General features: G+C 37.0%; 1 protein-coding gene across 1 annotated transcript in view; it reads left to right on the top strand.

The window, feature by feature from the left end:
• bun (bunched) overlaps positions 1-27,299 on the top strand; it is a 149,346-nt gene extending 122,047 nt beyond the window's left edge. The window contains exon 4 of the mRNA XM_064681305.1: positions 25,887-27,299. Within this exon, the coding sequence (XP_064537375.1) occupies positions 25,887-26,378 (492 nt within the window). The 3' untranslated portion in view covers positions 26,379-27,299. The remainder of the gene's footprint in view (positions 1-25,886) is intronic.
• Positions 27,300-27,707: the final 408 nt, after the last annotated feature.

Below are 27,707 nucleotides of genomic sequence, written 5' to 3'. Positions count from 1 at the left end.
TAAAGCTCAGACTTAGCTATAGTATATCTGTGTTGGGTTGGATACAATAGCTGTATACAGAATTGTATATATATATAAGCACATTAACTTACTTCGTCGTCAAATTTCCATTTAACTTATCCATTCAGATCATTTCTATGCAAAGAGTTCGAATCTGTTTTTAACATCACAAAATATTAAACCTAACCTTAGTATACTTAGCTACAGTATATCTGCTTAGTATAAGACATAATGTTTGTCTCAATATAGAATTGTATATATGAGGGGGAAGCTTTTAACTTACGCCAGGCACAGTATATTCAAGCTCAGCTTTGTAGACTTAGCTTTAACATATCTGTTTAGCATAAGTCGCAATGTTTGTCTGTTTAAAGAATTGTCTATATATATGCATATTTACTCAATTCGTCGTCAAAGTTTCATTTTAACTTATCTATTTGGATCATTTCCATGCAAAGAGTTCAATATCTTCCAATCGGAAGAGTCCATGCCCCCCGTCTGAGTAATTCATGTGACGACATTTCGAATGTGTTTCTTAAATCTTTATAAATATTTTAAACGCGCTGCAAAAGTCATTTGTTATCTACAAATAACGCGCATTTATTATACATTTTTCGTAATTTATTTACGGCTGCCATCAAAATATGACATTTTTCCTGTTTTACAAATTCAGGAACAATGCGAAAATATAAACAATGCAAACGCACGCCCTTCATGTGGGCGGAAGTCTGGCGTTGGCTTCCTTAAAAACAATGCCTTTTTTATTTATATATATATATATATAATTTGTATTTTGTTTATAATTTGTTTGCTTATCAATCAAAGTGCGAATCAGTTCATGACGTCACTTTTTTTGCGCATTTAAAAAGAGTTTTTTATAGCTTTTTCTTAGGCAAACACTTTTGCCAGGCACACGACTCTTGGCTATGATTAGGGGAGGAGTATATTTATTTGCCATAGAAATATCAGCAATTGCAGCGATAAGAACGGGCCTGGGGCCATAGACAATGTTTATTATGCATAGAACAAACTCTGGCGCGATTATCTGTCTTATATACGATGAAGCCTACCCTCGACACTCTCACGTTCCACTTTCTTCTTGGGCTAATCTCTTTGCGCGTTGCGCGCAAATGCCCTGAAAATGTGGATTTAATCTCTTGAAGAACAAAAACATATTTCAGTCAAAACAAAACAAAGTCTAGGCGCCACTTGGCTGGCATTTCAATCATTAAATATCACTTTTTTTTTCTTGAGTCTATAATATAAACGTTCCTGATAAGGTTTTTAGGTTATACTAATATTAAGTAATTGATTTAACAAATGCTTATCAGCTGCTACGATTCGAAGAGCTAGACCATATGAAAACAAACTTTTGTCTACAAATTTTGATAAGCTTTTAAATTGACCAACGGGAAATTGAAGAGCATAAAAGTTGAAATCTATCAATATATATATTTTATAGCTAGAATTTAGCATAGAATCTACTATATATCCACTATATAAAGTTTAGAAAATTCTACAGCATACTTTTGTGCTGTTCTTTCTAATCGCAGGCCAAAGTACCTAAAATATAATATTGTGTTAATTTGTATGCATCCAATTTTGGGATTAAAAATTAAAACAATTTTCAGTTTACAAATTTTCAACATTTTTCAGCACAAAAAGTGTATAAAAATATTAGACAAAATTAGTTTGTTGGCATTTTCGCTTTTGTCAAAAATATACCAACTGAATTTTAATTCTTGTCAAAAATTTACCAACTGAATTTTCTTTTTTGTCAAAAATATACCAACTCGAAAATCTTGAAATAACATTTTATATTAACTTTGACACCCAAATTAAAATATTAACAACCTTTCATAACTTGTTTATGTTTAATTTTCTGTTAATTTTGATTGAGAAGTTGTGATATTTACGAAAAGGAATCAAAAAGTTTAAATAATTTAACTATTTTTAATTAATTAGGGTTGAGACGCAGAGTTAAAATAGAGAATAGACTAAACCTGACCCAAATGTTAATTTGCTTGAAAATGAGTTCATTTTGGACCAACTTATCAAATCGAAAAGTTTCTTATATATCTCTTGATATTTATTATACACACGATCTGAACAGTTGCTGTGACTTGTCAACAACATTCCCGCAGAGATCATTAAAGCTTTGCGCTTAATGCAAACTTTGCAATCAGCAGCAATCGATTGAAAATCGATTCATTAAAGCTTATATATATATATACATATATGTTGGAATAGTACTCGCATGGTTTACCTGCCTCTACTCGTCGTGTACTGGCAATAATTTCTTAAAGCTTATCAATTTGTCTAAAGTTAAGCACCAGAGCGGGCAGCGATAATTAACGAATTTCCTCAATGCTTGACAGGAAAAAAAAAACAAGAAAAGAAGAAAAGCAGAAAACATGTTTAATACACAGGGAAACAAGTCGGCAATAACAATAACAAGATAAGAGAGCGAGAAGCGAACGATAATGCATCTAAATGACTTAATGACATTTACGGTGTTAATTTTTCAACGCTTCATAAGCCTATTTTGACTGGCTGCCGAGTCTACGTCTAATGTGGGTATTATTTCCAGCTCGAGTGACAAAACAAGACCTACAAACGAGAGCCATAAAAAAGCAACATAATGAGAGAGAAACAGATAAGATAAAAAACAGAAAGAAAAAAACACGTTGACCAGGTTCGAGTGTACGGCTTTTTCCAAACTCTGTTTGTCCAAGTGCTGCGAGCTTTGAAAGCGAAAGAACAAGAACAGAAAACACAGCAGAAATGATTATTGCTAAATGCTTTTTATGCTTTTCATAATAGATAATGACAACAAGCTTGCATAACAGAAATAGAAACAGAAATTCATCCCACAACATCTGGCAATAGTATTCTCGAGTATTTCCACAATTTGAATGGAAAATCCAACAGTTGTCTGCAATTGAATCTCTCTCTGTTGCTGGAATCACTAACAATCCAGTTATTGTTATCTGTATCTAATGCTAAGTATCTGTACATATATATTCGCTCTAATTGCACTTTGAACCGGTTGACGTCAGACGTCGGCTTATGGCTTTGACTATAGTTGAATAGTGCTAATTAGTTGTGGCACGAGCGTTCCCACTGCGTGCTTATCGTTCGATCTGGCAAATGGTTGCCAGAAAGTGCCAACCATATTATTAAGGCGGCTCATTAGAGATGGACACGTGAACAAATAAGCGTGTCACGCCAAAGCTTAGAAAGTGAGTAAGGAGCTTATAAAGATGCGAAAGTGAAAAGCAATTTATTTTCTTGAAAATGTGCTCAAATTCGCTTCGTTAACTTATTGACAGCTTTTCAGTTGATCCAAAATGGCTGCAAAGCAGCGTTGTCTGCTGTTACCGTTTACGGATGCAGCACAAAGAAGAATCCACAAAAATTACACTCTTGCAGGGGAGCGAACGCAAGGGACGCAGAGGGAGAGAATAAGATATGTGTGAGAGAGTTTTAAATTCACAAGAATAGACTTGGGCCGACTCTTAAAGCCAGTGTTGAAAATTTAGCTTTTTTCTAGCTAAATTTGGCTTTTTTCAGAGGATATCAACTGGAGCTCTCCTTTGCCAATTTGTGCTTTTTAGCCATAAAAGAATTTTTTTAAGCAAGCAGTTGTCAACACTGTTTACATTTCTCATAACTTGTCCTTGTGCATTATCCAACACTGTCGCCCTACCAAGCGTTGCCATCTAGGCAGAATGTGACCAGTCACAATTAATTTTCTTCCATTTTCCCATGAGTGCAACAGTTTTAATTACAGCTCACGCTACAATCTCGAATGCATTGTGTTTCCAAATAAACAATCTGAGAGCAGCTTTTGTCTTTGTCATTAGCTGTTGACGTCATTTGGCATTTGGCTTAAGATTGCGTCACAATAGACCCAAGTGCAACGCTGTGTTGCAGATGCTGCGCTTGTCAATTGCATAAGACAGTATTTTGTTGTTGTTGAGAGTAAAAGTTCTATGGAAATTGTACATTTGATGCGGCTGCAGTTGTTCTTTTCAGTCGGAGGTCGGCGACTTTCAATTCGCGTGAAATGTAAGCCAAAAGTAATGCGGTTACAAATATTGTGAACTGTGTGCATGTGAATATTTGGCATACAATTTCACAACAACTTCAGGCGGATGAGCTCACCTGAGTCGGCCCAACGGCAACAACTACAACACACCGTGACTCAGTCATGCAACAATTTCCCAGAAAAAGCAGCACAAAGTACCGTGAATTTTGTTGCAATTAGCAGTTGGCGGCATTTGCATTTGCGTGTCCAAATTGTGGCAAATTGTATCAAAGTGGTGGCAAATCTAGAAGGTGACGACATGCCAATAAATGTCATTGTCTGCGACCATGTGCCAAGAACGAAAGGAAAAGCCAGAAATATTACACACGAGAATGCCAGACGAGATGATATCCTTTGTAACTCTGCTGTTGCCTTAGCTATCTAAAAATCAAGATTAAGTGGCTTTGTGTAGGCCAAAAAGGCAGCTACATACCAAAGTTCAAGTTCATAACTCGTATAGTTCCCGAGATCCATGATCTTATAGAGGGACAACCTGACAAGAATTCTATTATCCATAAGCATATTTATATCTTTGTAAATACAACTATCTCCTAACCTTCTCACACATTTATACAGGGTATTCGACATAGAACTATACTAAATGTTCGGGGAAAATTTCTTAGTTCTTAGTTTGTTTCGCTTTGTCTAGAATTTTCATTTCACATTCAAGGTCGCTTTTGTGCTTTTGTTCGCCGTGTCTGTTGCCAAATAAAACAGACCCCTGCCCACACGCGCACACTGGCACACACACACACACACATGCACAATCGTAAAACGTGTTAGACAACACTGAAACCAGCCGTACTTACTTTATACTTAGTATGGAAATATTAACTGGCCTAGAGACAAACGCCTGGCGTTAGCCTTAGGCCGCAGTCGGCGAGCGCCACTTTAAAGTGGGTCAGTTTTATCGCTTGCTAGTCACAAATTGCGAATGCACTCGAAACTTGCACTCACTTGCATTCAAATTGATCCACAAATCGCATTTGTTGCTACGCGCACTCAATTTCCAGCGCTGCGGTCGTTTGGGCAAAAGTGCTTTGTACTTGACATCTCTCGTGCCTTATCCTTAAAGAGTTACAGCAGCTGCGATCGTGTGGGCAAAAGTGCGTTGTGTTTGACATCTCTGGGGTCTTAGCCGTGTGTGTTACAGTAGCTGCAGTCGTATAGGCAAAAGTGCCTTGTGCTTGACATGTCTCGTGTCTTATCCTTGTAGAGTTACAGTAGCTGCGGTCGTATAGGCAAAAGTGTGCTTTGTGCAACAGTCACCTTTGCTCCACTAGTTAATGCGACTGCTGTCGTATGGGCAAAGTGTGTTGTGCTTAACATTTCTGGCGCCTTATCCTTGCTGAGTTACCAAGTTATTGCGACTGCGGTCGTATAGGAAAAGTGCGATGTGATTGACATCTTCTGCGCCCTTTCCTCGAAGAGTTATGGTAACTGCTGTCGTTTGGTCAAAAGTTCAAGACTAACTAGCAAACTCAGCTGCGGTCGTATTTACCAAAGTGCACTGTGCCTGACACTCCTGTTACAGCTTTGAATATTTATTGTTAACTACGTTTGTATGGGCAAAAGTGCCGTCTCTCTCAACTAGTGTTATATCAAAGTGTGCCAAATCACGTCATGTCCAAAAAAGCAGCTGCGGTCGTGTGCGTCAAACTGCGCTCTGTGCGCCACTCGCGACAATAAACTGAAAAACCTTGATTGATTAAAGCTACGTCCAGACCATAAAGGCAAACATATATATATATATATATATATATACATAATCGTATATCGACGGGCCTATGCCACAGTGTGGCTTATCTGGCACACGTTTATCAATAACTCGACTCAACGCCCTTGGGGGGCGGTTTTGACTGGACTTATCAATTGTATGCTCTTTGGATTCTATTGTGACTGCTTATCGGTCTGGCCCACAAGCAAACGAGTCTTTTCTCACTTATATAAGAGACGACCACTTGAAATTTAGCTCAATTGGGCGCAGCTGCTGTTGCTCTTTTTATGCCAACTGCAAAATTAATTAGACAGCTTCGGCGGCAGAACAAGGCAATTGTTTTTTTTTTTTATCTTTTATGCGGACATCAGCTTCCTGCTGCCTAAAACTTGACACACGCGGAACTAGGCGCAATAAATAAATCAGCATTTGATTTGGACGCAATAAATAAATCAGAATTTGATTTATTCATTGGGCCACAAATATAATTTGTGCCAATTTTTGAGTAAATTATTTGCCCAAATGTATTTAAATAAAGGCGTAAACAAAAACCGGCTACACTTTGACTTTACGAATTAACCCAAGTATATATTTATTATAATTTATGCTTTCTGCTTTTATTTGTATATTCGGATGCGGCGTAAACAATCAACAGATTTATGCAAATTAAACATCATAACAAACACATGTGAATGAATTTTCAGCCTGCCGAAATGGCGCCTGCATACAAATTGATGTTAAACAGAAACGATTTAATTGCTCTGAATCCCAACGAATTTTAAATACTCTACAACTTGCAGATATTTGTAGAATATTCATTAGCTTAACAACCATTTAATTAATGTAAAGAATTGTATTTGTGAAGGTTGCAAAAGAAGGAAGGAAATATTAGCATATTTAATTATTGAAAGCATTCAAATTTCCGAGATTTAATTCTGCCAAAATTGTATAAAATTGCAAAGAGAAAATAATTTCTTAGCTTTCGATAAATTCCTATTCGGCTTATTAATTTCATATTTTCGACTTTCGCATTCTTTGGGTGAGCACATAAATTCCTAGCACATAAATTCCTCGTCATAATATAAAGACTGCACACAGAAATAGTCGCTATTCACAATGATTAATGTGACCCTGTCGCATTTGCATAGCCGTGAAACGGCCCGAAGTGATGTTCACCTCTGAACTGAACTGTTTATTAATGTTGATATATTGACATAATGACCTTTGTGCTATATAGAAGCGCGCGCACCGAGCACATGAACTTTTGCTTGGCTTTATCTTCCGTAATGTGCTTAAATTGCTTTCCATTTATTATTCAGAGTTCTAAACGAACCGCAATCAGGAAGTAATTGAACGAGCGAATTAATCACTGATTAAAACAAATCTCTCGTGTGTGAATTTCAGAGCAAAGTGACCTTTTAAAGTATTTTCAACTTGAATTTAGCACAAATTAGAGCCAACTGCACAGGTCTGCGGCTTTATTTGACCCTGCAAAGCTTTTAAAATGGGCTAAAATAGCTGGGCGTAAATCTCAAGTGTTGTGGGCGTGGCTAACAATCGGTTTGGCAGCAGCTGTTAAGACTCAAAGTTGACAAATTTCTCTGCCACGTTCAAATCACAACAATCCACTTTTACACCTCAAACACACACGCACACACACACACGCACACACTGATACACACACGCCTGTGCCACTTAACAACAACTAGAAATGTCAATCAACTGCCAAACTGTCAACCTGCACTTGATATACCCCCAAAACATGCACAACAATGAGCAGCAGCAGCAGCAACAACAACAATTTACAACCAAAGTTTTTCCACACTTGGCCAACAATTTTATTTATTTGTTATACCCTGCAGCCATTGTCGAAAAGGCAGTATTTTATATGTATAGACAGTGTGAAGGGTAGCACAAACCGAAACTATGAAGCATATATATATTCTTGGTCAGTCATATTAGTATCTTTTAATTATAAATAAAAAGCAACAAGGTATAAACAAAAGTGAGAGGCTTTTGGGGTGCTTTTTACACCCATCTTTACAAACATCTTTTCCCCTGTCCGAAGCTTTAACTTGTTGAGAATTCGAAACGCCTTTTCCACTGACCAAATCTTTAACTGTGAGAATTCTAAACACTTCTTACCCCTCTCGAAGCTATTACTTGTTGAGAATTGCAAATGTCAAGCAACAATAAAGTACAGCCTGCCTAGCGGGATTCATTTGTTATGTACTTCGATTTTAGAAACTGTCTGAAGTAAACCTGGCAAGTCTGTAAGCAAAATGAAACTATTTGGAAATCATCCCTTATAGATATTATGCAATAACAAAGTCATTTCTAGAGTTAAAGCCTTGATTTCAGGCCGATTTTATCCATGAAGTTTCATTGCCAGTTGATAGTTTTTCACATCTGCTTACAGGATAACTTCCAGTCGTGCACTCTCGACTAGCCCCATTCTGGCTTGTCTTTTTGTCATTTCTTATTGTTTTCGCAGTTTTGTTGCTCGGTTGTCAAGCGCTCGCGCGACCACAAATATTGCTGTTTTAAAAAATATACTCATATACTATTGTATTGTATATGCGAATAAACAATATTGAAAACTGACAAAAACAGTTGCTGACCTAATTAACTTTTTGGCATTCGCCGCATAAACAAAGCGAGCAAAAAGTACAAAACGATAAAAAATATAAATCAGCTCAAAAACCAATTGGCTAAAAATAATTTCCCCAAAGGAAAAAAACATTGATTTATAATTGAAAATAGACCAACATTTATATTTATGAAAGATTTAAAAATAAATTTGAATAGCTTTATTATTAGCACAGGATATATGTATATTCTTTAGCTAAGATTTCCTTTTTTGGTCTAGGCTGAAGTTCGCAGCCGATTCTTCGTTCATTTACTTTGGACTGCCAGATTCATTTATTTTATGTTTTTTATCTTCAAAAAAAAATAGATTTTGTCTCTGAGAAGCTTAAATATAGTTAACATTTCTGAAAGCTATATAGATAAAGAAAAACCGGCATAGAAATTGCGTCCAGAAATAATGCCCCTTTTCTTGAATTTCAATTGACTATATAGTATATATGTATATATTCTAGATGAGCAGATCAACAGCAGAAAATGCTGAAGATATCCTTACTTTTTAGCTTCAAATATAGTTTGGTTCAATATAAAGAACTTTTAGGGAAGACAGCCCTAAGCCGGATCTTATTAATATATAAAATCAGGTTGACAAACCGAGCCTCAAGGCAGTCCTGATTCAGATAGACAACAACAAAAAGTGTTATCTACAACAAATTTTAAAGGTCTTTTAACTCGAGTATTTAACAATTTTCATTGATTCCCTAAACAATAAAACAGTTTATTAGATCACTTCAGACTTGATAAAGAATCGACTAACCAACTGAACTAAATATTAGTTACATGGAAAGTTTTTTATTCCATAGATAGAGAGGTCTGCACTCGTTACAGACTGTTTACAAGTTAAATATTTAATAGCCAAATATTTGCCTAGGCTAGCTATAAAAAACTATTGACTTATGGCTAGACTGTGGGGCAGACACTTGTGATTATGTTGTTTGGCCAGATATAGATTCTTGATGTTGCCTTGAACAATGATCGCCCACCTAATGGAAATCAACTAGAGAGGCGCCCTCCCCCGTTCCTCTCTTTATACATACATATATTATTCATTTAATTATAATATTCAAGTGCGTTTTACTCAAATCAACAACAACAAAATTGAAATGCGTTCATCGAGTCGACTTTACATTTGATTGACTCGAACCAGTTGAACAAGTTGCGAGTCGTGAGCTGCTGCTGCTGCTGCTGAGCTGCTGCTGCTGCGTATGCGTGGCATGCGTTGTCTGGCGACTTTTGGCCGAGACTCGCGACTCGCCATTTGCCACTCGCGACTCGCAACGGGCGACTCCGGCGACACACCTACCTGCGTTAGCCTCGTCATGAGGTTTCGGGCCATATTTATGTTTAAATTTGGCCATGATCGCAGACGCCAACACGAAAACGCGTTTGCGTTTTTTGCATACGATGCGCGATCCCAAACCCAAACGATCCGATCGAACGATCCGTCGATCGACCGAGTGCTTGTTTCTCTGAGCCACGTTTAAAATTAGATGATTTTGCAATACAATGAACAATGATTAATTTTTGTATTATTCAAAACGAGCTCATTTTATGTTCACGTGCCAGTTTTAGGTAGCTCTTGTTGTTGTTATTAGCCCGTGTTTTCTTTATATATACCCTACACTCAATAAAAATGGATAAAACGGGGTATATTATCTATATGCAAATGTTTGTTACAGCCGATAAGGCGTTCGATCTCGATAACTATAAGAGCTAGGGACTTGAAATTTGGTATGTGCGTTCTTCTAGTGCAAAGAAAGATTGAGTTTATTTCAAATCTTTAATAACTGGGGCCATTCCCAAGGTAATATTGAATATATATAATGAATTTCTGTTTCGCCCGATAAGGCGTTCGATCTCGAGAACTTTAAGAGTTGGAGACTAGAAATTTGGGATGTGACCTCCGCTAATGCACGAAAAGATCCAGTTTATTTCAAATCCTAAATAACTCCACCCAATCCGAAGGTATAAATGAATATCCATTTCATATATTGGTTTCCTGAGCATATTTTGGAGCTCTTTAGAGCTGAAGGCAGTAAATTTGTCTAGAAGAAAACTTAAATGTTTGTTAAGACAGTTTGTTGCTGGGGTTGAGGGTATCTCGTAGTCGGGCAGTGGCCACTAGAGCACTCTTGTTTTCTCTCAAATCTGGCACCAATATGCCAATTGAACATTGGGAAAACTGTGTCCAGACGACGTTATTCTACGCTGTCACATAGACAGTGGAAAGTTTTTCATTGTGTCGGGCAAAACAAAACAACAATAAATATCTCAGAAAATAAACGAGGTGTGTGTGCGAGTGTGTGCGAGTGTGCGAGTGTGTGTATCTATAAAGAGGCTTCTGCCGTAAACCGAACAACGCGTCGTTTTATTCAGTTGCTTCCGCATTTAATAGTTTAGCCAAGAAAAATGAAAAACATTTTTTTGCCACGTTCAATTTGCCTGATGGGCCATTTTATAACAAAAATAATTAAGACTAAATCAAAAGAAAAGGAAAAAGAAAATTCCAAATATTTATATAGTATGCAAATGTCATGTTTTGTCCCCTATATCATTAGCTGTTGACATTTTGATGTCTTTTTCTCAGAAATTGTTGATAATATATATTTTTTTGTTTATTTATTTATTTTTGACATTTCCCCAACCTCTGCTCTCTCTCTTTACAGGTAAGCAAAAAAAACACTGACAAAACACAGAAAACAATTAATTTATTTGCGCTCCGGGAACGTAAGTCAATATATGTATATAGTTTATTAGAGGCCCCGAAGAACTGATGTCTACATCGAATTGAAACTTTTCCGTCCAATGAATTTCAATCAAAATCGAAAGAATGAGCGAAACGTAATATTCCACAGTGGAAATCAATTGAACAGTTGCAAAGAATGGGCAACTAATTTGGATAAGTAATTGGAAGGGGGCGGGGTCGGGGGCAAATATAACCCATGGGAACCCGAACCCGAAGAACTTTTGACGATTGCCAAAAATAGGCACAAAATGAGAGAAAAACAAAATAATTAAAATTGTTTCGCATTAGGGAAATATATCGTCGGAACTTCTTGCCGCTGCAGAATAGGGTCCAAAATACAAGAACAATATTATTGTGTTTTGCTGGGGCTTCTTCTACTGCTTCTGCTTCTTCTTTTTATACTCAGTGATTGGCCTTGAATAATTCATGATAAAATAACTCAGTTTTGCCTTTTTTTTTTGTTGGCTTGTTTGTTTTGTTTTTCGTATTTGTTTTTGATGAGCCCCCTATTCGAATTTTCATTAATTTTCTGCGTGTTCTGCGTTCCTCTTTGCGCTGTTCATTTGTTTACAAACTATTTGTGATATGCAAAGCCGTAGTAAATTAGAGAAAGAGCGTGCGAGAGAGAGAGAGAGAGCGAGGCAGCGAGAGAGTCAGATCAGGTAGACTAGTGTTGTAATATGATAAACAGTGTTGGTAGAGTACAACAAAATCAAGAGCTGCTTGTAAAAAGTGTCACACACGTTGAGGCTTTTTAATCTGACGGGCCTCTTAATGGAAGTTTTTAGTTAGATAGGAAATATACTTATTGCTGCAACTATATTTCACTTAGATGTGGAATTTATAGCATTTTTAGTTTTAGCTTTATTAGACATTTGCAACTGTATTCTGCAAAGTTATATCTTACAAAAAGTTAACTTATATTTAGTTTTTATATGTATATATTTTTATCATTTTTTGCGAACTTGATTAACTTTATGTTGAAAACGTCTAAATAGTTATATTTATATAACTCCAAAAACTCAATTCCCAAGTAAGGTTCAATTTTCTAGTATTTAGGCACAACTTCTCCAGGAACTTGAGTTTTTTCTCCGAATTATTATAAATGCAAACTTACATTATATAATGCCAAGTTTCAGTATAACATAATGGAAAAACCCTCACTCATTACTCATAAGTTAATAGTTTTATTCAGTTTCATTCAATGCGAAATACCCGAACGCATTTTGCCAATGCAATTCAAACAGAGTTTCTAGGCAGACAGCTCATTAAAATCCAGGCCATATAAGGCCCATAAAACTATGCGTTGGCCTGCTTTAAACTGAGGCAATTACAGCTAAAGACAAAAAATATGCAAAGTAGATAAGACTGCAAATGCAATTAAGTCTGTTGCAGTTGCAGTTGCAGTGGCAGTTGCAACTAATGCTGGCCACAGACAACACTTAAAGCGTTTTACGATGCGGATTAGCATTCGGCCAGGCAGACAGACGCCGCCGACTTTGGGCCGAGACCTGCGCCTAATTGCATTTGAATGCGCAAATTAGTTGGCCAAGATGGCAAGCAATTAGCTTGTGGGCGACGCGCAACGCCGCGCTGCCACGTGTGGCAATTAACTTGTTCGTTGTTGTGTGTGTGACCCGCAACGTGGACAAATCGTTGACGCACTTTGCTGAACAGCCGCACACGAACTACCCTGCCACAGCGAGGCCACAAGCATCATAAAAATCGTAAAAATAGCGCAACATAAAATTTGAGTGCCCTACCCTTGCGCGGGCATAATGACTATATGACGAGAAATGTGACGTTTTGATGGGCAGATATTTTGGGAGAGTGCAAGCAAGGTAAAAAGCCTGCGTGGCTAAGTTTTGTTTGAGCGTTGAACTAACAAGTGAGAGGTCGCTGGTTCGCTGAGTCAACTCTATGAAAAGATATATCCATATATTTAAGAGAGTGCAAGCGAGGCTATAAGACTGCGTGGCAAAGTTGTTTCCGCGTCTAGCTAGCAAGAGAGAGTTCGCTGGTTCTACTCTATGTATTGATATATATCCAGATATTTAAGAGAGAGAACTATTAACCCTGCGTGACTTAGCTATTTGAGCGTCGAACTTACATGTGAGAGGTCGCTGGTTCGACTCTTCGAAATGATATATAATCTGCTCTTTGGAAAGTTGTGTAAATATGTTAAAGTTAGCTAGATCTGAGTACTATATGATATAGTTTCCATAGGAACCATCAGCATTTAACATTTTCACAGATTTGTATCACATTTTACCATGCAAGGGTATCTATTATTCGTCAAATTCCCAGCTAGACGCGCCCTCGCACAACATATCTAAACATTTACTGCGCATCCTTTTAAACCAAATCTTTATTTTGATAATTCGTTTCTGTTTGCTGGGTTTTATTTTTACGCTCGACTGAGGTTGAATAAACTTTTCCTATTGACCCAAATTTCGCAATTTCTTTTTGAAAATAACCAAAAGAAATGTGAACAAAACTAATCTGAAAGCCAAATGCAAATGTTTACGTAGTATTATTTGCAGGTTTTACGATTGCATTCGATTTATTTTTGGGTGGACCCAGCCGCGTATTATCCTTGTAACCATTTCGCGTAATTAGTTGTTGATTTGCGGAATTTGACAAGTTTTGGGTTAAGGTTGGCGTCTTCTTCTTTTAACAATCGCCAGATGTGCGTGTCATGTTCAATTCTCACTCTCGATTTTCCTTTATAATTTGCCGCCCCCAAAGAAAAAGCTAAGAAAATTGATGAGTAATGTTTCGTATTTGGTTTGCGGATCAACCTAATTTAAAACTGTCAATGTCTTTGGCGAATAGCTTTATACACTATATAGAATATATCATCTCGCGCACCACATGTTCAGCTGTCAGCCCTATATATATGTATATAATACAGCTGACCAAAATAGTTTTAAAAGCAATATTCTTGACAGGCCTATTCTACTTTGCCTCCGCCCACTCTCTCTCTCTCTCTCTATCTCCCTCTCTCTTGGCACGCTTTTAACTTTTCGTTTTCCCCTATTCATGTGTCATATTTTCCTTGATTTAATGTGTGGGTGGCCCATCCTCCTATTATTAATATATATTATATTTATCGTGTACGACACGCTGTTCAATTATGCACATTTTTGCAGAATACTCGCGATTTCATAGAAATTAATTAGGCACTTGCTTATTGCTTGAGAAACATGTGTACACTAATTAATCACATCGGACGCAAAGATCACTAATTGACATGACAAAATAGAATTTGTAGAATTATATGGGGGAAATATGGCAATAGAAAGAACCCTGCGAGGAATTGGGAAAAAGCACGCCATATGATTATTAGAGATGAGATCTACTTGAGTTTATTTTCTATTAAATCTTGATCAACTCATGAGTTTCTACATTAGATTAGTTTCTATAAAATCCTAATCTAGTCATGAGATCTACTTGAGATTAGTTTCTATATAATGTATTCCGAGAATTATCTAAGGGCAATAGATTAGCTTTTTATTATCAAACAAATATATAATCATATAGAAAAATGTATAATTAAAACGAAAGTCAATTACCAGGCGTTGTCCGGTTCAAAGGAAGTACTACCAACAAAAATCACATTCTATTCACATATATTTAAATATATTCTGCTATAAGAGCTACAGCTGGACTATGTAAAAAGTAAGGAAATATTTCTATATAACAAAGATAGTTGAATGCACGACCAGAAGATAGATTGATATAGTAGGTATATATAGATAAAGTAGATATATAGATATAGTAGATATATAGATATAGTAGATATACTCGAGAATCATGTCGGAATTGCGTATTCTGTCGATCATTCATTGCTATCAATATTTAGTTAAGTTCCTAATACATTTTCTATGGCTGTGTTCAATATTTACCATTCGGTAACTGTGCGAAACAAACTGTCTTTCATTTAGCTCGTTTAGCATTTTATTGGAATTTCCTTTGATTGCCCCAAGCAGACAACAGATACAATTGTCTATAGCAAATATATATATATATATATATTGAAATGATAAGGCTGACTGTGGGACTGTGCCTTTGTTTGAGCTTGGGCTACACGTGCCCAGAACACACTATACCTGTAGTTGGGACAACTTTCGGGAGATAAGCCAGAGATGGAGCAGAAGTAGTTCCAACTGCTGAACTGCTGCTAAATTGCTGGCATTGATCTATTTGCGAACAGAACCCGAACCAGACCCAGACCCAAAAGCATGCTAATTTCTAAGCAAATACGCAACTGTGGCAATTGGTAGCTCTATTTGTTTTGACCAAATATTATGCCAGCAAAAAACAATCCAACTGAAAGGTACACCAAAAAAAAAATAAAAATACCCAGCCTGAAGGCTACCTGTGATAAACACACAAATTAGCATGAGAATCATTCTCACAAATAAAAGATACATGCATGTACATGTTTACGTATATATTTTTAGACATGGGATGAACTAAGAATAACAACAAGTAAAAACAACGCAGCCTACTGACTGATTAATACTCTGGTTGCCAGTGTTGCGAAATACAGAAAGAAAAGCATGGGACATGGGTTAAAATAAGAACAAGTTAGAACAAAGCCTCCTCACTGATGTTGCCAGTGTTGAAAAAGAGCTCTAAGAAACAAAAAACATATACATACATATATATGTACATATAGGCATCGGATAAAATAGGAACAATTTCGAACACAGCTTGGTGTGTGCCTAATACTCTGATTAGCAGTGTTGAAAAACAACTCAAGACAAAATATACATATATTTTTAGGAACAAAGCCTAAGGGCTGAAGTAAACTCTGATTGGCAGTGTTGAAAAATACCTCAAATAAAGAGGCATACACATATTTATTCTTAAACATGGAATAAAATAAAAACCATTTAGAACAAAGTCTGGGGGCTGATAAATACTGGTTGCCAGTGTTGAAAAAGAGCTCTAAGAAAGAAAGACATGCATCCATATATATACTTAGACATGGTATAAAGTAGGAATGAAGGTAGAGCAAAGTCTGGTAGCTGATTAATGCTGTTTTCCAGTATTGTAAAACATCTGACTGAGATCCTTCTTTAGTGTTGATTAATAGATTGACTTAAGTTCAATGTAAACTTATTTGCTGATATCACACATTTATCGCTTTGCGAATGGGAAGAAAAAAAGCACAAATATGCCAAATTTGAAAACCCCAAAGCCCATATACTCTACCTTTCTTCTGGGCAACAGAGTATAGAGTAACATTGTGCCCTGCCTCTGTATTTATTTTTGTTACCTGTTTGGGTTCAGCTTGGATTCTGTTTTGTGGTAAACAAATGTGCTAATAGTTGTTGATTACGCGTCGAAACGTAGCTGGGTTTTTGTTATTGTATTATTATGTTCTATTTGCCTTTGAGTTAATCACGCGTGCGTTGTGTGAAACACGGCGCAACTGATAAGACAGCCAGACAAGCTGGCAAACTGATAAGCGACAGATGAGGCGCTAGTTAAACCACCACCCCGAGCCCTATTAAGGCGGCCTGCTCTTCACATTCCTCAAATTTGTGACCGATTTTGTGTGTGCTCTTCAGAGTATTCCTTTATTTTTTTCTTTCTGATTTGTTTTTAATGAATTTCAATTGTTGACCACTTAGCGGCCGAGCGCTACGTCAGCAGCAGCTGTTCCATGGAGAACCAATAAAAAAGGGCGATTCGCTCAAAATCAAAATCAAAACAAAACAAATACGTGGGCCTCTATAAATACATATATGCTATATCTGCACACTCGCAGAAAAACTCAAGTAAAAGACGTCAACAAAATGCGGCCAAGGTCGAAATTGACTTGATTTAATTCTTATTTTAGGAAATATTCCTTATGATCTTGATATACCCAAATACAAAAGTCTTCATCTAAAAAGTTTTATATTTACATCCCTTTTCAAGTATGTAAAATCTTATAATAAGCACTTTTCGCTTTATCCAAGCGTTTTTTTCATATCCCCTTTAAAATTACAATATATTCAATGAAAGAATCAATCAATGAAGCGCTTAAATCTTTCTTTGAGTACGCAAATTTTTTAAAAAATCATTTTTTACCTAATCCAAATACCTTTTTCTTGTTTTCGTCAAATTGCAGATAAGAAAAAACTTAATCTAAGAAGTTTTGCATTTCCTTAAAGTTTTTTTTATAGTATTCAAATTCTTGTTTTTGTGTTTAACGTTTTTGCATTTAATTCAAGCGATTTTCTCCTTTCTAATGCCCAATTTCAATACCAAGCTTAATTTGAGTTTATTTAATAAATTTTGCTCGAGATTTTGGAATCAATTTAGAATTTAGAACGCACTTTTTTGCACAGTGTATTTTGCTGTAATTTGCCCTGAAACAAGTTCGAGGCAAAATTCTCAGGCATATTTCGTTTGCCTGATTATCAGAGGAGACATTTCAAATGATAAGCAGCTGTTGTTTTTTTCTGTTTTTTCTGTCCAGTTCCCCCAGTTCCGCTGATAAGTCCCAAGGCTGAGCACAAATATCTCTTGGCTCCAGTTTGTCTATGTTAACGGTAAATGTTTTGGGCCAAATTCAAACAAACAAAATTTGGCACAGCTGTCAATATGCCGAAAAGTTATGCGTTATTTCCTCCCCTCTGTTCGAGCTGTTGGCAAACACATGACCAGCGAGGGGGGGGGGGGGGAATGCCAGGAAAATGCTGAGAAAATGCTCGTCTTGCAAATGTGTCTCTGTGTGAAGAATAAATTTGAACGTTGCTTTTCCATATTGACTTGACATTATATTTAGTATATACTGCTCCTCCATGGTCAGTTTAATGCCTAATGGAAGACCCAGAATCCCTTATCAATGATTATTCTGAGTCTTTCCTTATGTAACTGTCCTCCATGGTCAGTTTAATGCCTAATGTAAGACCCAGAATCCCTTATCAATGATTATTCGGAGTCTTTCCTTATGCAACTGTCCTCCATGGTCAGTTTAATGCCTAATGGAAGACCCAGAATCCCTTATCAATGATTATTCTGAGTCTTTCCTTATGTAACTGTCCTCCATGGTCAGTTTAATGCCTAATGGAAGACCCAGAATCCCTTATCAATGATTATTCTGAGTCTTTCCTTATGTAACTGTCCTCCATGGTCAGTTTAATGCCTAATGGAAGACCCAGAATCCCTTATCAATGATTATTCTGAGTCTTTCCTTATGCAACTGTCCTCCATGGTCAGTTTAATGCCTAATAGAATACCGACAGTTACTTGTCAATGATCATTTTGAAGTTTTTGTCGTCCATTGTCAGTTTCTTTGCATTCACCTTATCTTATACATTACAATATTGTATTTACTGGTCCTCCATGGTCACTTTATGTCTAACAAGAGACTGAGACTCAATTATCAGTGATTATTCTCAGTCTTTTCCTTATGCAACTTTCCTCCATTGTCACTTTATGAGTAATCACATTATCTGCATGGACATTTAAAATATATATATATTTACTTGTTCTCCATGGTCACTTGGCTGCCTAACAAAAGATTCAGACTTCCTAATCAATGATTATTTTGCGTCTTTTCGTATGCAACTGTCCTCCAGTGTCACTTTAATTGCAATCATCTTATCTGCATGGACATTTACAAATATTTCGACATTTCTGTCATCCTCCATGGTCACATTATATGCAATCACATCGGCTCTGCTTTGGCTTATCTATTGTCTATTGTCTAAATGTTTTCTATTGGACACTTTTTCTACTTAACATAATCATTGAAAAGCACACAAAGGAGTCGTCCTCCATGTGCACTTTATTTTCATATTATTTCACCCGAAGACAATTGCTTTTTCTGATCGTATAACGGAATTCAGTACTTTCTTCTATTTACCATCATCTATCCCTATCATTAAAAATATTTTCACAGCTCGAACTACGTCTGTCCTCCATGTTTACTTTATTCGTAATATAATTTTTACTATCCGATCTGCTCAGCTGGCATTTTGTTAGCCTTTACAGCTGTCTGTTTTGCTGTCTGTTCCTTCTGTTAGGAATATACCCTTGGCTGATTTGCTAAGTTCTTGATTTATATATTAGCTAAACCCATTCGTAACTCACGAGTGTCAACTCGCTTGTTTATTTGCACCAAGTCGAGTCGAGGCAACTTTTTAATCAGCCAACTGTCATTTATATAACCTCTGACTCGCGGGCCCCATCGGGCTACCCAGCCAACTGTCCACCTGTCATCTTCCGTTCTAGGAGACTGCGTGTCGACGTTGTAATTTGATCTCCTATCCCTCCCTCCCTCTCTCTTGTTTTATAGCCAGATTTGCGATTTTTATGCCAGGGTAACAGTTCGCGATGTTTTCCAATGATAAGAACCGTTCGCTTCTCAATTATCTTATCGCTTGTGTGGCAGTGCGGTGCAGCGCGGTTTTGGTGCGGCGCAGTGTTGTGCAGTGCCCAAAGTCCAGTGCACAGCGACTGCAATCCGTTTAATTGTGCAACGCTCAACACGCGCCGAATATGATTCAGTAATGGAATCAGCCGGAATCTGCTTTTAATTGCCGCAACACTGAGAGAAAATACAGAGCCTTGTGCTCAAATCACATTCAAAATAGGTCGAAATTTCTGTTGCCAAAAAGAAATGTCCTAATACAAGAATCTTTTTAGTTAAGTTTTATATGTTACTCGATCTAAAAAAGGTTTACTTACACTGAGAATATTTCATTAATGCAAATTCCAGTCAAAAGTATTTTTTATTTAATCCAAAATAATTTTCCTTCATCTTGTAGATACAAGGTTATGCTTAACATAAAAGTCTGATTTAATTGAAATTAGTTTTTCTGCGATTGAAAATGGATTTCCAAACTTTTCCCATTTTCGCAGCTCGCCCCGTTCCATTTCCCCCTTTTGTTCTGTCCTCTTCACGCGTTAACCGCGTGCCAAATTCAAATTAATAATATAATATAATAAAAAAAAAAAAGAATATATGTGCATAAACAAAAAAAAATTAAACTATAATTCTCTGTTGTAATTTTCCACACGCGGCAGTTGACTTTTATTGTAACAATTTGTTGTTGTTGTTGTCGCTTTTGTTGCTGTTTTTTGCTTTTTGTAAACAACAAATAAAAATTTCCACACACACATTTGATAATAATTTTTATTTGTAATCACTTTACAAATATATTTGTTCATGCGGGGGTGTCTCTCCCTCTCTCTCCCTCTCTCTCTCTCTCTCTGTCGCGGGGGGACTGTAAACTAATGTAATACTCAATACGTAATTGTTGAAAACACACAGCTCCCCTCACTCCTCCCTCCTCCCCTCCTACCCAGCCTCAACCCCTTGACACCCGCCCCCAACAAGTGTCAGTTTTATTGCCAGACCCGGCGACGATTTCCAAATGTGTTTTTTTGTTTTTGTGCTGACTATGGCGAATCGTTTGAACAATGAATAATGAATAATGAATGGTGAATGGTGAATATATTCGTACTTGAATATTGGCAGCTTGCCAATATGAGCATATGATAGGCACAAAGCTAGATTTTGCTTGGCAACAAAAATTGTGTATATATTAATTGTGCATTATTTAGTTATTTAACTTTTTCATTCACAGTTGATTTTAAGGTTTCTGTGATTTTCCATTCACAAAATACAACTTTACATCTGTGCGGCTATCATTTAGATATAACATATCATGTTATAATGTTAACAGCGACATCTTAACATTCACGTTAACAGTTTAATTAACGTAATGCTTGCAGAACTTTTCATTCGACTTGCTTTATAAATACTTTATTTAATTTTTCTCTAAAGACTTTTTATTTTATTTTTGTCCCTGCATACTTATTCTATCTTAAAATGATTAGAAATATTTGGTATTTATATCGGATTTTATTCAAGTTGAAATTTAACAAAAGAGAAGAGATCTCAATACCTCTTCAGTTAACTTAATGGCTTTCAATAAAATCGTTTACTAATTCATTAATTATAATAATATAAATAATAATTAATAACTACGTGCCATATCTAGCAATAATATCAATTAATATTTTATAATTATACTTATAACATTTTTCTTAAATATCGAAGTCCAATTTTAATTATTTGCCATTTCGAAAACAGTTTTATGGATCCTCATTAAACAGCTTCGGTTTCTGTTTCTGTTTCTGCCCCGCACTCACCCCCCCCCCCCTCCCCCACCCTTGCCACTCTGCGCAACGCGACAAATTGTTCAGATGCGGGCTTTACTTATATATATTGCAATTTGTTTATACAAATGTGCATTTAATTGTTGTTTGTTTATTTGCTTTCTTTTTCCACCTTTTTTTCCCCCTTTTTACACATTTGTTTGCTTTGCATTTATGTTTTATTATTGTTTTCGTTTTTGTTTTATTTGTTTATTTTTTTTAAATAATATTTTTTGCCGCCTTAACGCGGATGTTTTTTTACAATTCACAATTTGTTGCCGGCATTTTGTTGTGCTATGGGAAAATCAGATATGCATCTGCTATGTGTATCTGTATCTGTATTCGTATCTGTATCTGTGTTTGTATCTGTATCTGTGTGTGTTTAGTTGTGTTTGCCTGGTCTGTGCCTTGATGTGCGGGGGAGGGGGTTGTGGGCGGAGGGAGGGGCTTCTTCTGCGACATGCGCATGTAATCGATACGTTTCATGTTCTCGCGCTGTGTGTTGAATTTTGAACACAGTTGTTTTTCTTGTTGTTGTTCTGTTGTTGTTCTTTTGTTGTTGTTGTTGTTGTTGTTGTTGTTGACAATTTGTTTTGCAAATTGCAAGCCCTTGAAAATTCTGTGGGCTCGATTTGCCGCTGTTGTTTTCTTTTCCTCAACCATTTCGCAGCAAAGCGGAAACAAATTGCCACGCTTACATACATACACACATACATATATATATATATATATATATTATATATATATATATATTTGTATTCCGATTGCCCAGTCAAAACAAAAGTCTGCAGAACTTCTCCTCAGCATAAAACGCAATGCGCAAAAAGGTGAAAAGCCACCACCACGTTTTTTTTTTTGCTGCTGAAAAGCCATCGCATGTTTGCTCAAAAGTATCTAAAAGAACTCAACTTCGCTCACTGAGCATTCCTCTTCTTCTTCTTCATCTTCTTCTGCTTTTTTTTTGTGATAAACAGCACACAACAAAAAATGTGTCGTAAAGTTTTTGCGTCGCAGCGCAAAAGTGCCAAAAGGAACAGACGAAAAAAAGAACTGAAAAAAAAAAACAAAAAATAATAAAAATTCGGCAGCAAATTTGTCATGCCGAAAACGAGTGGCAAATGTTGTTGATTTAGATACTTTTTATATATGTATCTAAATATTTATATAGACATAAGATGCCGGCTGGTTTCCAAATTTTGTTAACATTTTCGGGGCGCTGGCTGCCTGTTTTTTTTATATTCCATCTTTTCATTCATTTTTGGTATTTTTGATTGTCGAAAATATGAAGAACAAAAAAATAGAGTGTAAATTATCGAGGCAAATCGCGTCAAAACAAACAGAGAGAACAGCAGCCGCAGCTTTGGTATAAAATGCTGATAGATAGAGATATACACACCCGTCAATGGGATACACACACACACGCAAACACACGAACACGCACGCATACACAGCTGTGTAGCTGTCGCAACATGGCGCGCACTCCCAAATAAAAGTATTTGCCAGATACACAGCGCGCCCTCTCTCCGGCACGCTCTCATCACATGCACAGGCTCTCTGCGCGCTCGCGCTCTCTCACGCGCTCGCGCTCTCTCTCGCTGGCTCTCTCGCTAGCTGCCATTTTATATAAAATGCGACGCTAATTGCAAGCAGACGTTCAGTCGCCAGTTTAACTCGCAACACGCCACACGCTAAACGCAAGAAATACAAAAAATAAAATCTAGAAATTATAAAATACTACATATATATATATAATTTTTAAGTATAGTTTGTGCAAGCGCAGCCAACAAGAGACTTTAATTGTGAATTACATTAATTCAGCCAAACAGAAAATATCAAAATATATCAATTGTAAAAGCAGCAGAGATTAAAGAAGAAAAAAAAAGAGCTTTCAGTGTCGACTTTGAATGCAAATGCAAAAGCTCTGCGCCGGTCTCACAAATTACCAAAAGCTACGCAGCGAATTCAGTTATTGCTGAACTTTTGTCGTAAACACAACGCAAAAGAAGCTAATACCAAAAAATAATATTAAAACGGCACACACAAAAACTCAAGCACAAAGCATAAAAGCAAAAGCAAAGGCAAAGAAGCAGAGTGCGCCACAATATAACTGTGATAGAAAATTGCAACAAATTTGTATTATATAATTGTATGTGAAGAGTGTCAAGCAAAACAAAAAAAAAAACTCAAATACTCGCTAGTGCGAAAGGGAGAGAACTTGAATTAACAAATACTCCGCGCCAGTGTATAACAAGAAAAACAACAGAAACAACATAAATATGATGGGCACCATGTCGCTGCGTCAGCCCGAGAACTGGCTATACGAAATCTGGCAGAAGGGCTACGATAGCCCCTGCTATGTTATGGTGCCAAATGCCAAAGTATGTATTGTACAAGTTAACAAAAATAAACAAAAATCAAAGTATACATATTTATATAGAGTATAGCCAGTTGCATTGAGAACAAAAATTTCACCTTGCAGCTTGTATCGATTTTTTTTTTTTGTGCACAGATTTTTGTTCAGCATTTTTATTGAGGCTGCGCGCGTTTTGTCCTCAAGGCAAACAAGTCGAAAAAAAAATGTATAAATGTATATATAGTAAATGCTCCAACTGAAAACTGTCAATTTTGGTGTATACATAGATTATTCATAAAAAGATAAAAACAAAGAGCACATGGAACAAGTAAAACGGACGCCATATTTGTCTTTTTTTTTTTTTTTTTGACGAGTTTCGTTAAGCGAAGTGCAGCCAAAAAAATAAACGAAAGACAAAAAAAAAACAAGAAGAAGAAGAACAAGCAGCGTTTTGTGTCTACCTCAGAAAGCGAGACGCGTGAACCCAAACGCGAACCTCGACCCGACTCGAATTCCGACTGTCTGCCTGTGTGTGTGTGTGTGCGTGTGTGTGCGTGTGTTTGTGTTGTATGTGTGTGTATATGTGAGGCAAATGCATTTCCTTTATTTTTGGTAGCTTCTAGCATTTGGCTTCTGTTCTTAGCTACGCATTTGCACCTTTGTCTGCCTTCACATATTTTGCTGTCTGTGCTGAAATGTCCATAAATTATTTAATTAATAAATTAATGAATTATAAATTATGTGCCCACCTTTGGCATACATATATGCACATTTTTAAATTATTTTTTGCTGCTCTTATTTCTACACTTGTTTGTTTTTTTTTGAGCCGTCGCTGGCGCCAGTTTTAACCAGTTTTTTTTTTAGCATTTCTTTTATTAGACATTTATCACCTGTTTTTTTATGCGCAGTTGCGGGATTCACAGACTTAATTTGATTTTAATTTTATTGTCAAACGTTTTTGATATAATTTTTTAATATAATTTCCTTTGTCTAATTTAGATTTTTTTTAAATTATATTCAATTCTTTCATGATGTTGATATACATAAAAAAAAGAAGAATAATATATATTTTGCAAATTATATTTATTTCTTTTTGATTATTCATTATTTATCATCTCTCAAAAACGTGCGAATATTTCTAGAGCCTACGCGTTTTTCCCTATTTGAATGTTTGGCAATTGGCCCAAACACACAAGTAAAAAGAAAAACTCGCCGCAGAAAATGCGAGACGACAGCGCAGACCATCCCCACCGGCAACCCACCCCTCGCCCCTTGCCCATTCCCGAGTCTCACCCTGCCATAAATCATATAAGACAATTTTTATGACTAAGCGAAACGCACGCGAAACGCGCATGAAACGCGCGCGTTTCTGCCAACGTGGCTGAAAATTTGTTTAAACAATTTGCACCGTTGTTAAACGAAGGTGACTTGTGAATTGTTGTTTTCTTTTATATATGTATACATGTATACTTTTGTTCGATCTGATGCTGATTTTGGGCAACATTTTGTTGCAGCTGCAAATCAGGCCACATCCGATGTGAAAATGCTTGACGGAGGCGTTTTATTTATAGCAGAGAAATGAAAATGAAATTGACAAAAAGAAAACGCAGGCAAACGGAACTGTCGTCAGCGCCACTCACCTGCCGCCGCTCCATGTTGCACGTGCCACACACACGAGCGCGTGCAAGGTGCGAGCGAGATGGCAACAAGCAGAGACAAAATCTGCCGTTGTGTATTTAGCTTTGGCTCCTCCCCCGCGTGCACCCTTCAGCTAATGGGCATATTAAATTTTCACGAGCATCGCAGACACGCGTGGCATGTGGCATGTGCCATGTTGGCATTGACATTTGGCCACAAAGTGCACATTTCTTGGCAATTATTTAGTATGGGTCGCGCCTTAAATGTACATGTTTACATTGATTTTCCGAGCACACGAAAGTTTCCATTCATTCGAAATTTAGGCCAAAACGATATCGATAACAGCGCTGTTAACTAACAGCCAATGTAAGTAGCAGCAGTAGAGCAGTGCGCACTGTTAAACAACAGGGCGCTGTTACTTAACATAGACGATCAGCGTTTGTCAGCTGTTAACCATTAATATATTTATATTTATATGCATGTATTTAACCTGTTACTAATTAGATTTTCTTTCTCTCTCACTTTACAGGATCTGGTCAAATCGCATCTCATGATAGCGGTGCGCGAGGAGGTGGAAGTATTGAAAGAGCGCATCTCCGAGCTGATGGATAAGATCTCCAATCTGGAGCTGGAGAACAACATACTCAAATCGAACATGTCGCCGGAGACGCTGCAACAGTTGCAAATGCAGCTGCAAATCGCTGGCAGTCAGCAGCCAGCTGCGGTGGCAGCGCCGCCCGCAACGCCCGCTATACAAGCGGCGCCGACCGCAACAGCAGCAGCCGTAACAGTGGCAGCGGCGCCGGCAGCGGCAACCAGCCCAGCGGCGTCGGCAGCGCCAACAGCAGCAACAGTTATCGTCGCCAATGGCAGCGGCGTCGGCGCAGAGAACGGCAGCAGCGGCAGCGGCGTTGACGCAGCAATTGCTGCGGCTTCAATTGTCGATGCAGCGCAGCCAGCAGCGAACGGATGCAGCGGCGTCGCGGCAGCGGCCATCAGCACAAACGGGCCAATGTCCTAAGCTGTTTGTTAGTTTGTTTTAATCGTAATATTATTAATGTGGCCCATTGTCCAGGGGCACTGGAATGTCGAAATAATTGAAAATGTCAACTAAAACTTTGTCGCCGCGACAGAGGAAAGCGTTAGCAGCCCCCCCCGTTCCCCCTTCCAGTAACAATGCCCCAGCAACAGCAGCAGCGCAGCAACATTAACAAAACAAACAACAACAACAACAAAAGTATTACAAAAAAGCTCGAAGAGGGCGAACGCGAGAGAAACAAGAAGGGAGAAAGTGGAAGAGAGAGAGAGAGAGTTCTGCTACTGTTAACGTTGCGCGCTGTTAGCTGCGGCTGTTGCTGTCTGGTAGCACTGCTGCAGCCGCCATTTTGTTAATTTTTCGATTGTGATATTTGTTTAACACATACCTTCACACATACACACTCACACCCACCCACACACTCAATCGCACACAGACATAGTTAGATGGATAGACTGCGCGTTAACAGCCTGGCTGCGGCTGGCCAGCTGTTAGCGAACGCTTTAACAGAGTGTTTTTTTTTTATTATTATTTAACAGTGCGCTGCTGCGCCAATTAACATTCAGGTTCAATATGCACAGTGAGAAAAAAAGAAGGCGGAAGGAAATTCACGTTTTTCTTTCATTTTTAAACGCTCCTTTTTTTTCCTGTTGTTCATTGAATTTTGTTTCATGTTATTTAACGCTCGAAAGAAGTTGTGCAAAACAAAATCATAAATATAAATAAAAAGAAACGAAAAGCAAAAACAAAAACAAATACAAAACACAAAGAAAAAGAAAAAAAATTAAAGTTGGCTTCAAATAATACTTAAATATTGTAAAAGTAGAATTTGAGCCGCGCAATGTGCATGGGTAGAGGAAAGCAGAGATAAAGAAAGAGAAAGAGAGAGAGAGAGAGAGAGAGAGAGAGAGAGAGAGAGAGAGAGGGAAAATTAAGAAAACAAAATATGTGATAATTTGCATTGTGCATTGTAAATTGTAAAAAGCAAGCAAGAAAATATCCGAAGCAAGCGCTAAACAATAAAAAAAATACACTTAAATAATATACAAGAAAGTCAGCAGAAGCAGCAGCAGAGATCAACAAAATTTTATTCACTTTAAACTAACTATATAAATTGATAAACGCGGATTATAGATCTATATATATATATATATATACATATATATATATAAATATTATATGTATGTAAAACAGCAAGCTGCTATTTTTATAATTTTTAATTCTTTAACTAAATCAAAGCAAATTATTAACTTAAAAAAAAAACAAATCGTAAATGTGCATGTTTCAAATTTATTATGAAAAAAAAAAAACAAC

This window comes from Drosophila montana, unplaced genomic scaffold (genome assembly GCF_035044405.1).
Source record: "Drosophila montana isolate Dmon_TW-CO22-7 unplaced genomic scaffold, ASM3504440v1 contig_2192_1, whole genome shotgun sequence".
NCBI lineage: Eukaryota > Metazoa > Arthropoda > Insecta > Diptera > Drosophilidae > Drosophila > Drosophila montana.
Note: the sequence above shows the minus strand (reverse complement) of the source record. Positions and strands in the feature narration are given on the sequence as shown.